At 39.3% G+C, this 15,069-nt stretch overlaps 1 protein-coding gene across 1 annotated transcript; it reads left to right on the top strand.

Annotated features, from left to right (window-relative positions):
- Positions 1 to 2,381: 2,381 nt before the first annotated feature.
- LOC122662892 lies at positions 2,382 to 2,879 on the top strand. Its single transcript, XM_043858596.1, has one exon. The coding sequence runs from the start codon at positions 2,382 to 2,384 to the stop codon at positions 2,877 to 2,879; it is 498 nt and encodes a 165-aa protein (XP_043714531.1).
- The last annotated feature ends 12,190 nt before the right edge of the window (positions 2,880 to 15,069 follow it).

Raw genomic sequence — 15,069 nt, forward strand, 5'->3', positions numbered from 1 at the left:
TTGCCTGGACCATCCAAATTAGTAAGTAATTGATGAGAAAATTGGAAAATTTGTCTCACAAACAAGGAAGTTTCCTCGGAGTCTCTCACCCCTCTCTCATTTTTTAAGATAATATAAAAGTGAAAGAATATTCTCTTTGGTAAAAACATTTTAAATCAAACTAGATCTTCAATCAAGCTTAAACCGGTATAGAGGAGTCAAAGGTCTACAGCCAAGCTCTCTAACCTATCATCATGCTATGCTGCCTTTTGTTAGTATAATATTTGAAGGTGATTTCTTTGTTTCTTCTTTTCTTTTAACTCATGGATAGCTATAATTGTCTTTCCCAGCTAAAATTTACTGAATATTTTTTAACTCTACGGGGTTGTTTTTTTTTTATTTTTTTTATCATTTTAAAAAAGCGAGTTTTTACTTAGAAAAGAAACAGTTTCATTCTTGGAATTGGGTTGCAGAGCAAGATCACCATCACCACCACTTACATAAGGAAGGGAAGAGAGGAAGCCCTGCACGTGCCCATGTGCTCTCATCCGGAAAACAAATACAAAGCCATAAAAGGGCAAGTTCTTTTCTTTGCTTTTCTTTTCTTGTTAAACCTTAAAATAAATAAAAAGGCAAAAGGTCAATAAGAATTCAAGAGAAGGAAACCCTAATCACGTGGTCTCGTCGATCCGTCAGCATCGCCAGCTCATCACTGTAATAACTTACAGGTCAAAGCTCGGTCAACTAAGCCAATGCATGTTCTCCTTCCTTTTTTTTTTTTGTCTTCTCTCTCTCTCTCTCTCTCTCTCTCTCTCTCTCTCTCTCTCTCCAATACTGAGTCCAAGAGTTGAAATCTTGGGAACGAGGAGAGCCATTTCTCTCACCTTACTTGAAAAAGAAAGGATTTTTAAAAGGCAAAACTTTCCCTTCTTTTACACAAACCCAGCACCTATCCTCTTCCTTAATTTACTTCAGTTGCTTTCCATGCCAGCAACAGAATCTGTCTTATAAAACTGCTCTGATGTGCACTGCACCACACAGCCTCTGCCATTCATATCATCCATAAATGTTTACTACTTGCCAACTACCCATTGGTCAAAGGCTCCTGGGAGAAAGGCAATTGCATTCATGACACCTATGTCCATGCATGCATATATGGATGTAAGACTCTTGTTCACATACATAAATACACTGAGTGAGACTAGGATCACTTATAGTCCTACTATAATCTTATGTCTTCATCAGTCTATAGAAGTCATAATATTAAAGGCATGGTTCAAGTATCGGTTTCGTATCACTCGATACCGGTTTTTTATGTACCATCTTGATACTGTGTCAATACTGTATCAATGACACGATATGAACAAGGGGTAAAATGGTTAAAAAATTCATTTTTAAGGAGATTCAGGAATAATTTTGTCTGATATGATTGATCTGTTTCGATACTGTATCGATATCATATTGGTTTCACAAGTGATCGATACCCAATCTGATACCGTGCACTATAACCATGATTAAAAGGTGAGCTAAATGATGATTATTTAATTGTGGCGATTAAGTAGATAAGATCCACATCTTCTAATAATCAAATTCATTAAGAAGACAGAATATTGTTGCAAACGGTGCATTGATTGAAATCTTATCCACACACACACACACACACAGATATATATATATATATATATATATAGATAGATAGATACATGTACATTGTACGTGTATAATAACATACATCTGTTATGTATCCAATGAGACTCGATTTAGTGTATAAGCGTTAGATTTGATTATCCTAATCTGGGATGGGTTAAAGGGCTTGATTCAACACAATCAATCAATTTTGAAGCATATTGATCAAATACCTAATATTTGGTATCAAAATTAGGCACCACATCACGTTTTTGAGTCATAGAAAAGACTACTTAAGAGAAGGCTACCTATTGCTAGGCAAAAATCCTAAGATAAAATGATCCACCTACCGCTAGATCGAGAATTGCCTAGACTAAAAAGGCCGATTTACCATGTTCCATCAAGTTTTTAATGTATCCATCAAAATACCTAACAAAGTGTCCCAATCCTATCAGGTTGATTTGGTAGACTAGTTGAACTTGTAGTCACAGGCAAATACGACAAATCCAAGATGTTGGCCAGAACTGAAGCACACATGACATGACATGACATGACACCATAACGTAACATAACATAACCCCAACCCTACAACATTTTTATAATATATACATACAAACTCCAGCTCCCACTCCTGGTCATGTAAATATAAGCATCCAGTGGTGGGTAGTAAGCCAGTGCAAGAGAGAGGGGAAAAAGAGAGGGTTAGAACTTAGAAGTGGAAAATTGGAGAGTGTGTGTGTGTGTGGTGTTGGGTTCTTCCCATGGCATGCCTAGACATGTTCAACACAGATCACCAACAGGGTCTATATCCTCCCATGAGCCCAAGAATCTCCTTCTCAAACGGTTTCGTTGATGCCCAACAACAAATAATGAAGCATGATCATCAACGAAGCCCCAGAGAAGCACCTGCTGTTGCATCATCAGACTTTGAATTCTCTGTCACCAACAATTCCATGATGAGTGCAGACGAGCTCTTCTTTAGGGGTAGGTTGTTACCCTCCAAGGATAACTGCACCAACCAATTGCAGAAAATGACACTAAGAGAGGAGCTCCTCATTGATGATGATGATGATGATGAAGGTGTATCTCCAAGATCCTCTAAGAGTAGTTCCATCAAGTGGAAGGAGTTTTTAGGTCTAAAGAGGCCATACAATCTTTCCAAGAAAGCTGATAATAAGATCAGTGAAGGGTCTGTTATGGAGATAGCAACAGAAGCAAAAGGGTCAATGTTGGTTCATGAAGAGGCGCACCTTAGCAAGGCAGATGAGCATTAATGGTTAGGCTTGTAGAGATGTGATCAATTCTTTTGGGGGGAAAGGGTGTGATATTAGAGGAACTTCTGATAAATTTACGTTTTTTTTTTCTGTGGTTAGGAATTTTAACTTTAATCTTTTCTTTCATCATTTTCTTACATTTTCCCCCTTTTGTTTAAGAGATTAGTGTTTTGGCTGTTTCTGCTATGTACAGTTGATTAAAATCTTTGTGTTTGATTCTGTTTATTGATAGATATAATCTGTCCATGTGTTTTAACTTTAGATTTGGCAATTTTATGTTAATTTGGTGCCTTAATGGTGGTGGGGAGTTGGAACAGTTGAAAGTAGAATTAATGCAGAAACCTCTCTTTTGTTTTTTGGGTATAGAGAAGGTCTTGGAAAGAGACTTAGAGAGAGATCAGAAGAGGGTCCAGGATAAAAAATAGAAAAAAAAAAACAAAGGGGGGGGGGAAGAGGTCTCTGTGGATTAGGATCGGCCAAACTGCAAATATGACACTTTTACTCTTGTTTTCTTATAAAAAAATCCAATTTTTTTATCTTTTTACCCTTGTTCGTACAAGTGGATCAGATCGGTTTCAGCCGATACCAATCTGATCCAGCCAAAACTGGGCAATCCAATCCGAGATTACGAACTATGATGGTGGGGGGGGGGGGGGGGACTCTTCCTTTGAGCAAAGTCAATGAGAGTGCATTTGGGGGCCCAATGAGAACACGCACGGGGCATCAACGAGGTAGACATTTCTGCCTTTCATGGGGGTGGCTAGTCATTTCGTTCCCATTGGATCTGGCCGTGGGTGCTACAATCTTCTATAGGAAACTTTTCTCAAAAAACACAAAAACAAAAAAAGGAACCAAATCCGGATAGGTCCCGATTCGGTTCCAGTAAATTCTGATATAGATCGGATCCGATGGTAATCAGACGGAACTGGTTGATTGAATTGGAGTGATACAAAACAGGATCTGCATATCGATCTACTGATTCCAATTCTAACCGGCCGAGTCAATTTTTCAAACAACCTCTATTAATGTTAGGTCCAGAAGGTCAAAGAAGACTGGAGAGTAAAGGGTAGTCAGGTTCAGACTAGAACATAGGCGTGGCAGCGGAGATTGCTCAATTTTCTGATATTAGATGAACTCATAAAACAAGTTAAGTGAGTTAGTGAGCTGTGAAGGGGGGGAATGAGTCTCTCTGTGATTGTTAAAGAAAGTGGGCCGGCCATTGATCACGTTGGGCCACCCCAGAAATTTAGTTGGATGTTTGAAGTGTTGGGCCCATTTATTAAATAGCAAGTAAGTCACGTGTTGGTTCTCAGTTGTTGTCCTCCAGGCTCCCGGTATCCTTCTAAGGAAATCTCAGGAGGGACAGGTATGGATGAATTTGTCATGTTGCCCAAAAAATGCCGACCGGTATTTTAAAGGACATCACGTTCACATGTTTTCTAGTTTCTTAGTTCTTTTTTTTTTGCTAAAGATCAACAATGTATTGAATGATAGTAAGGTAAAATAGTGGTAATGGTTACAGTAGAGTACTGAAAAAAATAGCTACACAGGGATTACAAGAATTTGTAATGTGGACGTCCCATTGCTTCCCAGGTGACCATATATGAAATGAAGTTTGGCGTTGTGCTCCAGGTCCATGATGATTTGGAGATTGCTGCTTTAGTTGCTAGTGCATCTGCAGGCCCATTTCCTTCTCTGAAACAATGGGTCACTCGTCATTGTATGGTGTTTAGATAATCTTTTGCATCCCACCAAGCCTGCAGGAACTTCCCTAGCGGCTTAGAAGTGAGAATAGCTAATACTACAGATGCTGAATCACTTTCCACCCATAAGTTCCTAATCTTAAGCTTCTTAGCCTCTTTGATGCCAATAAAGAAGGCCTCCATTTCAGCATAATAATTTGTACCAATTCCTTGAAAAGAGGCAAAGCATTTGATCACTGCACCTTGATGGTTTCAAAAAATCCCTCCCGACCCTGAAGATCCTGGGTTTCCCAGGGATGATCCATCTATATTTAATTTACACCAACCCACTGGAGGCTCTTTCCACTTCAGTTCAATAATTCTTTTGGGCTGAGGTATAGCAATTGTAGCATGCATTGCCCGTGCCAATACCAGGTCTTGAACCGACTTCACTGGTATGCCACTAATTCGGGTGCCTTCTGATACTTCTCTTAAGCATTTCATAACAATATGCTTAGGGGAGTTAATTAAGCCATCATACCTTCTCAAATTTTTTTCTAATCAGATTTGTCGACATGTGATTGTTATAAAGACTCTCCATATATTTGGAAGTGTAACTACCTTCGTTTTCCTGCGCCACCATGAGAAGAACAGCTCCATGGAAGGGAATCCACTCCATCTCTCTTTGAACAGGGATAGAATTTCGCTCCATACTTGTTGTGAGAAGTTGCAATTTATGAAAATGTGCAGCCTTGACTCCGTTTCAGAATGACATAGTTCACATCTAGACACTATAGGGACTACTCTTCAGCTCACCCTGTCATCCGTTGGAAGTGCATTATGCATCAATCACCATCCAAAAATTGATATTTGGGGGTGTAACTGTCTGCGCCATATATCTCTTGGCCAAGCTATTGGTTCAGCTTTTGTTCTTATTTCTTCCCACTCTGTTTTCACCGTAAACTAACCACTCATTGAATATGCCCACAGCCAAGTGTCATTTCTATTTGAACTAGTGATACCCCGCTCCCTAATACCTGTTAAAATATTTTGAAGAGCTGTGCACCCCACCCGTGGAAAATCAAGCGTCCCCCCCTCTAAGAATTCTGCTACCGTGGCTGATAGTCCTCTTGGAATCTGATTTGGTTGAAGTAAATACTCTATGCTTTTGTCACCAAACCACTTGTCATACCAAAAGCTTATTGTAGATCCATCCCCCACCACCCATCGCTCCGCAGATTGAATGAAACTCCATATCCTTCTCAGCCCTGGAAGGATTGACGATCCAACCTGCCTTCTCAGAGAGCCATCAACGTTCATCAATCTTCCTCTTAGAAATTCAGCAAAATCTGATTTTCCTGTTTTTATGGCCCATGCGAATTTAGCAATTAAAGCCAAGTTAATATCCTACATCCTTCTAATGCCAAGTCTTCCTTCCTACTTGGGTTTGCATAGCGAGTCCTATCGAACCGTGACTTCCTTAGCTTTCTCTGATTCTCCTGACCATATGAAGTTACGATTCCAACATTCTAAAATTTCTATGGTTGAAGCCGGCCATAGATAGATAGAAAAATTGTGAATGGGAATGCTGCACATGACCGATCAAACAAGCTCAACCCGCCCAGCCATAGAAAGTAATAGTCCCTTCCGCGCAAAAAGTCTTTTTTTGAAATGGTTAATCAGAGGCAAAAATAAGTCCTTTTTAACTCACCCTCTTATAAGATCAACGCCCAAGTATCTTGTGGGGAAACTGCATAATGGTACTCCCAAAGTTGCTTTCAGCCGCTGCCTGCGAACCATCGAAATGCTGCTGCCCAAAAACGCCTTACTTTTTGTCAAATTTATTTTTTGACCTGAATATTCTCCTTATTCCTTTAGGAACCTCATTACTCTCTTTACATCACGCAGATCTGTTTTCATAAAAATGAAAAGGTCATCTGCATAAAGTAAATGGGTGGGGGTTGATACCTGGCGAGGACCTGGAAGCGACTTTAATCCACCCGAATTGCTTAGAGCAGCAAGGCCACAACATAAAACCTCTTCTGCTATTGTGAACAGTAAGGGGGAAAGGGGATCTCCTTGCTTCAGACCTCTTTCCATGCCAAAGAAACCAACAGGGCCTCCATTAATTAATACAGAAATTCTTGCTGAGAGCATGATTTGATGCACCCATGAGATCCATAATGCCGAGAAACCAAATTTGCTGAGCACCTCAAACAAGAATTCCCAATCTAGTGTGTCAAAAGCTTTCTGGATGTCCAACTTCATGCTTAGACCTCCTCCCCTGCACTTAATGTTCATAAGATTTGTTAATTCAGAGGCCACACCAATATTTTCAAATATCACCTTGCCCTGTTGGAATGCTCCACGTTGCCATTATTTTTGGAATCAACTTAAATATGAAATTACCTAAGCAGATTGATCAAAATTGGCCCACCCTATTTGCATTATCCACTTTAGAGATTAGGCTTAACAAATTGCTATTGACACCCTTCGTTATCACCCCCTCCTTAAAAAAATTTTGTACCCCCCTACAAACATCCACACCTACCTCACTCCAACAAACTCGAAGAAGGTACCTGGAAACCCGTCGGTCCTGGCGCCTTGGCCGGGTCAAGCTCGAACATTGCCTTTCTAATCTCCTCTTGTGTAGGAATCTTTTCTAGCATTTCATTGTCATCTGCAGTGACTAATGAAAGTATAACATTCAACAATCTTGGCTGCTTGATTGCCTCCCCTTTTTTGTAAAACTCCTCAAAGTGGGAAACCATACAGTTACCTATCTCACTTGGCTCTAAAAGGATCATGCCATCTTCCTTCCTGATTTCATGCAAAGTATTCCTAGTACTTCTAATTTTAGCGGACTGATGGAAATACCTGGTGCATCTATCTCCATACCTGATCCACTTATCTCTTGATTTTTCTCTCCACAGTTTCTCTTGCAGCACTACTGCATTGTTATGTTCCTTTCGAGCCTGCGTCTCCTTGTCAAACAACGCCTCTGAGAATCCCTCCACCTCCATTGCATCAAGCATAGTTTCAAGCTCAGTCTTTGTACGGGAAACCTCTTTTATTCACCATAGTTTCATCATATCTATCTTAGCCTTGATATTGTCACCATTTGTATGCTTCACATGATGTAGCTTTTATTTTCTTTACATTATGTGTACTAACCCTTTCAAAGCAGCCAAAGCTTCCATGTATATTTCCTTACCTCCCCTTGTATTTTACCTTTATTTTTCTCCTTTCCTATATTTTATATTCTCACCCAAAATCATCTTATAACCCTGCCTAGCCAAGTAATAGGAAGATCGGCAAGTTCGGGTGGACTAGGGTGCCTAATACCTTCCCCGCACCGTAACTTGACCCATACCCGGACTAACGGAGCATCAGTCCCCAAAGGGCGTTGCATGAGAGTCATTATATTTACATTCGGGTCCTCGACCCCCTTCTAGGTGGCAACTCTTACATTCGATTCACCTCTCTCTTCCCCGAAGAGGGATGAGGTGGATGACATGGCGATCTACCACCATGTCGTTTGCCCTCACAATGATACCTATGAGGACTCTAACTTCTAACCTCTTTTATGGATAGATGATCATGACGCGAGTGTTTCAATGAAACCCATGTGAATGGATCCTACTCTTATATTATCTTTCCAATATTGTGTGCAGATATGCTTATATAAATAACTTGTTATAATAGAATAACAGGTTGATAATGGAACTTATAATATGATTTGATAGGATAACGAATGTGGTGACATGGGATATGAAATTGTTGAATAGCATGTGTTGTAACAATAGTGTACTGAATGAAATGTGAAATGTGAATGGTGTGTACCCTGTTATATGGAATAGTTGAGATAAGTTGTGAATATTAATATTGTTGTGAGAATAATGTGAAAGTGGGGAAAACAAATCAAGTGTGATGATTTATGTGATTTCTATTTATAACTAATGTGATGTGAGATTACTTGCACGTGTTAATCATACTTGTTATGAACGTCATTGTGAGCCATCTCACTTGGGATGTGAGTATGGCGATGATGGGAAATGTGTATGGGAAATGGCCAGGAGGTTTCTTCATCCGGCGAGGGAAGTTATGGGATGAGAGGGATAATATAAGTCGTATGCCTCATCCATCAGGAGAAGTTATGGGATGAGATGGTATTCATGGTGTATCTCATCCAACGAGGGAAGTTATGGGATGGAGGGTACAATGATACTTGGCTGCGTGATCGACGACATGAGATGAGATGTGCATTAAGAGAGAGAATGATAGTGTATCCCACTTTGTGGAGAGTACAGTAACTTTTGCTCAAGGTATGGCATCCATCCATCCTCTTTTGCAATTTTGTTTGTGATTTCCTAGCATTTCTGTTTATATTAATCTAGGCTCAATCAAAAACATACAACAATGGCAGAAGTCTAGTTTTATCAGGTGGACTGGGATGCCTAACATCTTCTCCAGGCCGTAGTCTGACACGGACCCTAATCTTTGGATTGGATCAGTTCTAATTGGAGTCATTTTGTTTTATTTTTAGCATGGGTTCTAGACCATAATCTAGGAGGTGAATCCTTATCATTCATACCTTGAGGTCTGGTTTCCCCCAAACCTCCCCTTAACCCCACAATCGCCAGTTATGTTTGCCGGCTAGCCGGTTGTGCTACAGTGCCTACTCGAGAGAGCAGTTCTACCCAAAAAACTGAAAATTTTGAGGGGGTTTTCACTCCAAATCCTTATGCACGAGATTCACACACATTTTGCACTCAAACTTTACCATGCAACATGCTTAAAATTATAAATCAAGCAAGAAAACCCTAATTCAACCTTGATATAGAAGAATCTCACCTTAAAAACTCTCACACCCAAACTCTAGTTGAGAAATTCTTCATTCCCTTTGATTCTCTCAAAAGCAAGGCTGCAATAAGTTACATCGCTAAGCAAAATACTCCTCTTGCTCACCAATATCATCATCTAAGTCCTAAGCTAAAAACCAAAACAGTTTCAAAGTGTTTTTACCTTCAAATCTCCTTCAAACTTATGGTGGTTGAAGGTGAGATGTCCAAATCACTCAAACAAGTAGCCGGTTCATTTTTCCCTCTCAAATCACAACCAAATCCTTCAATTTCTCATGGATTCGTCACCTGGAATTAGCAGTTCTTCCTGTTAGATTAAATCGATCCGAATAGGGATAAAATCCCAAAAGCCAGGATCTCCATAGGGCGTTCAAGAAGACAACCAAATAAATAATAGAAAACAGCGATAAAACCACCAACCTTGTTTCGCATCCATGATATGACGATGATCGCAATGGAAAATAAAGAACAAGATCTAGGTGCTTCCCCTCTATTCCCAAAATAGTCGGCTTGATGAGAATACCGTATGCAGAGATGATGAACACTAAATATCTCCCTCTCTGTCAGAATGCACTCCTCAATAGAGATTGAGAATAATTAGTTGTTATGGGTAGAGGGGGACCTAGCTCTCCTTATATAATAATTCCTATAGGGTCGGCTCATCACATCCAAATAGGAATCTATCTCGCCCACACTAAAGCCGACCCACATCGACTTCTAATATAACTCAATGAGACCCCCTTAATTAGACCAATACCATAGTTAGCCTGAGTTTTACTTTATTTAATATTAGTCCATAATAGGTAATATGGAATTATATTCCAAATATAATTCTAACACTTCTCTCTCTCTCTCTCTCTCTCTCTCTCTCTCTCTCTCTCTATTTTCTTCTCAAAAGAATTTGTTGAGTATAAGTATCTTTAATACATAGGCCTTTTCTAGCCTTTAACAAGACTCTAATTGATCTCCACTTGAACCATATTGGTTCAGCTCATGGTTAAACTCATAAACTAACATGAGCCCAACTCAACTTTATACTCAAGACCCTTTGATTAATTGTCACTATTAACATAGTGCATAGACTTATATAAATATATATTAATTTACTCATATGATCATAATGCATACTTCTTGTCATTAAATTTATAAATGGTAGGGCCTATACCATAAAAGATAAAATAATATCCCATATATTATTACACTCATTTATTTCATGGAGTATAATTTTGAAGGTAGAATAGTGTATACAAATTAGCAAGAAACAAACATAACATTAAAATACGCATGAGTTTAAGTTATAATTTATATTATAACTTATCTTGATATCCGAAACCTCTCAAATCTTGTATGGCAATCGTGAAAGAATAATCTTTAAACGCCTCTGAATCCTATAAAATTTCAAAATTCTATACTTAGAATTTTGGGATATTAAATCTGTTATTTTCTTTAACGTATACCATCGCACAGCATAATACAATGTATTGCAAGACTCAAGCTTGGAGAAGCATTGCGTATGATGGAATTTCTGCGCAACCACTCTTAGCTCAAGCGAAGGAATCCCACGCTACGATGTTTCTCTATGAGGCACGACTCATGGGAGCATTACTGCACAGACCAATCAGAGGCCTCAAGCCAAATAAAGTCCTTCCATCTAAGCAAACTATTACCTTCTTCGCCCGATCGAAACATTTGCTTGTGTGGCTCATTCTCGAACACCATTTGGAATCACAATGAATTTCCTTTTAATTGCTTCCAACTCCCCACACCATTTATCAATTTCTTATAGCCCCTGCCGATTTTGGAATATTGCATATAACCCCTGATAAACAAATGAATTCACAAATGTAACTTTTTCAAAATCCTCCGAAATTTTTCGAAGTCCTATAATCCCTCACATCTGTTTGATTAAAGTACTCAAAGGCTTTGTGCCTTGTGACCAAGGCTAGCCCGACATGAGCAACCATACACAGGGGCCTAGATTTACGGGAAACCAAGTGCATTGGATTGGGCTCATGCCACATGCGATGCCTGGTGCTGCAGTGCACTTGTGCCCAGCCGGCTATGGCCATTTGGCCCTTGTGCTAAACTACCAGGCCGATTGGCCCTGGCCAGGTGTGGCCTGGTAGCATTGCCTTATGTGGCATGCGGCCTGCCACATCACCAAGCTCCCACATCAGCCTTCTTATGGTCTTAGCATATACATATTAGACTCATATATGCATTTATCTTACATAGTATCATCTATCCATGCCACAAGACATCACCATCGTCATCCCATGACTCATGCATCCCCTTGCATCACATGACCATGGGATCACCATACATACATCCTCTCATGCATCTCAATGTTATGTCATATAACTCTATCACCATGCACAAACAAGCATATCATGTCACTTACATGCATGCATGTACATCCATATTATGTGTGCCACTACGTTCCATCATCAAACCACAACACATACACATCATCAACCATCTGTAGCCATGTTAGACACATCCACAACCATAAGTAACATTCCAGGCCATACCGAGCATGTTGAAAACTGTGCATAATTACCGAATACCCATGAAATATTGTCAATACCTGTAGATGATAGAATTGCCCTTGGATGACTCTCAACCATTGTAGGACTTACGTGTAACATTATCCAATCATGATTGCACTACCATATATTTGTCAACTCATCTAGAATGTTGCATGTATTGTACTAACCATGTAAATGCCCTAGACTGCCACTTTGCCTCTATCACTGTGCTAGAATGATGTGACCCTATCACATCAGTGTAGGTGTCCTGCTATATTATTACATTGTTGTACATGCATGTACTCACTTTGCCATCTATATTGTTGTTCTGGTGATAGAATTGCACCATTTTTTTGCTAAAAGTCAGCAAAGTATATATTAATATAGAAGGAATGTACAAGATATACATCCAGACATAATTGGATGGCTCTAAAAAAGAAAACAAAACTAATTGATGATTCTATTCTCCACCTTCGGCAATGCCATCAGAACAGGGGAAGAACCATCAACAAAGAAAGAAATAAAAAGCCTCTAAAAGTTTATATGAATCTAAATCTTGGCTGATTGAACTGTACCAAGATGCATTGTGTTGACAACAACCACCACGCATGCATTGTGTTGACAATAATGACACCCAAGACATAGTCACTGCCATCTACATTGTGGGTTCGACATACTTGGAAGATTAGTAGAGACAATAATATTCGTATTTGGGAAGATAAATGCGTTCCATTTTGGCCATTCTACTCTCTTTATTTTCGAGAGAGGATTGTTTGATTTGGGGTGCATTGAAAGATGGTAGATTCTTTGTTAAATCTACATACCATCTGCAATGTAACCACTAGAGAGAGAAAGGTAGAGTCGATACATCCACTTCAAGGGTGAGTAGCTGAGAGAGTACTCCGACAACAATTTGGAGAAGTATTTGGCGATGTAAAACACTGCCAAAGGTTAAAAAAAAAAAAAAAAAAAAACTTGTTATGGTGTGCTTGTGAATCTGGATTGGCATCTGGAGAGGGATTGATGCAATATCGGGTTCCTATTGACTCCTAATGTTAGTGGGGGTGGGTTAGCTATGACTCATATTTTACTTACGTGCCCATTTGCCCAATCAGTTTGGTTCAGTAGCGCTTTTTCTCATCGGATTGTGGATCCAAATAGTATTACAATCCAATCTTGGATTCAAGAGTGGTGTCAACTTGATCGTTATGGTAAGAGTGCTAGTAGAGAATGTGCCGGTCTCAATAGTTTTATTATGTGGTACCATTGGCGGGACCGCAATGATCTGATTTTGGTACTAAAACATGGACTCTGATGGATGTCATTTAAGTTGCTCAAGCAAAGCACTTTGAGTTCCTCCAAGCTTAGGAGCCTCCAAGAGAAAAGCCACCTCCTCAATCGGTTGTGGGGGGTGTGGAGGTGGAAATCCTCTGCAAGGCTAGTGTCCTCCTCCTACCTCCTTCTGTAAACTCAACATTGATGCCACATGGGGCAATGATCATTGTTGTGGGGTTCTGGGGATAAGTATTCGTAATTTTTAGGGTCAAGTTTGCTTTGCGATGTTTGAGAGGAAAATTTTTAAATCAATTCTGGTGAGTGAAGCAATGGCGGTCAGAAGTGGATTGTTGGAAGAAATTTCAAAGTGTATTGAGGACTTACTATTTTTTATTGGAACATCATCTTCAATCATTCCATTAGCGGTTCATCCAGTAGTAGAATATATTCTACACTTGTTATCTTACTTTAGATCATGCTCTTTTCATTGTATTCCTAGGGAAATCAACTTTTTTGTTGATTTCTTAATAAGGAAGCCCATATCGGTAACGTGTACAACAGTTTGATCGAATTCCACTCCACGGTTAGGGGACCCATAGGGCTCAACAACTGTCATTCTCCAGAATCTTATGAATGAATCTCAATTTACCCACAAAAAAAAAAAAAAAAAAAAAGAAAGAAAAGAAAACCTAACAGGTTTGCCTGGACCATCCAAATTAGTAAGTAATTGATGAGAAAATTGGAAAATTTGTCTCACAAACAAGGAAGTTTCCTCGGAGTCTCTCACCCCTCTCTCATTTTTTAAGATAATATAAAAGTGAAAGAATATTCTCTTTGGTAAAAACATTTTAAATCAAACTAGATCTTCAATCAAGCTTAAACCGGTATAGAGGAGTCAAAGGTCTACAGCCAAGCTCTCTAACCTATCATCATGCTATGCTGCCTTTTGTTAGTATAATATTTGAAGGTGATTTCTTTGTTTCTTCTTTTCTTTTAACTCATGGATAGCTATAATTGTCTTTCCCAGCTAAAATTTACTGAATATTTTTTAACTCTACGGGGTTGTTTTTTTTTTTATTTTTTTATCATTTTAAAAAAGCGAGTTTTTACTTAGAAAAGAAACAGTTTCATTCTTGGAATTGGGTTGCAGAGCAAGATCACCATCACCACCACTTACATAAGGAAGGGAAGAGAGGAAGCCCTGCACGTGCCCATGTGCTCTCATCCGGAAAACAAATACAAAGCCATAAAAGGGCAAGTTCTTTTCTTTGCTTTTCTTTTCTTGTTAAACCTTAAAATAAATAAAAAGGCAAAAGGTCAATAAGAATTCAAGAGAAGGAAACCCTAATCACGTGGTCTCGTCGATCCGTCAGCATCGCCAGCTCATCACTGTAATAACTTACAGGTCAAAGCTCGGTCAACTAAGCCAATGCATGTTCTCCTTCCTTTTTTTTTTGTTTTCTCTCTCTCTCTCTCTCCAATACTGAGTCCAAGAGTTGAAATCTTGGGAACGAGGAGAGCCATTTCTCTCACCTTACTTGAAAAAGAAAGGATTTTTAAAAGGCAAAACTTTCCCTTCTTTTACACAAACCCAGCACCTATCCTCTTCCTTAATTTACTTCAGTTGCTTTCCATGCCAGCAACAGAATCTGTCTTATAAAACTGCTCTGATGTGCACTGCACCACACAGCCTCTGCCATTCATATCATCCATAAATGTTTACTACTTGCCAACTACCCATTGGTCAAAGGCTCCTGGGAGAAAGGCAATTGCATTCATGACACCTATGTCCATGCATGCATATATGGATGTAAGACTCTTGTTCACATACATAAATACACTG

The sequence above is a fragment of the Telopea speciosissima genome, chromosome 5 (assembly GCF_018873765.1).
Source record: "Telopea speciosissima isolate NSW1024214 ecotype Mountain lineage chromosome 5, Tspe_v1, whole genome shotgun sequence".
NCBI classification, from domain to species: domain Eukaryota; kingdom Viridiplantae; phylum Streptophyta; class Magnoliopsida; order Proteales; family Proteaceae; genus Telopea; species Telopea speciosissima.

What these genes read in the sequence shown, in the direction of transcription:
- LOC122662892 (XM_043858596.1), top strand. Translation starts at nt 2,382, where the DNA reads ATGTTCAACACAGATCACCAACAGGGTCTATATCCTCCCATGAGCCCA.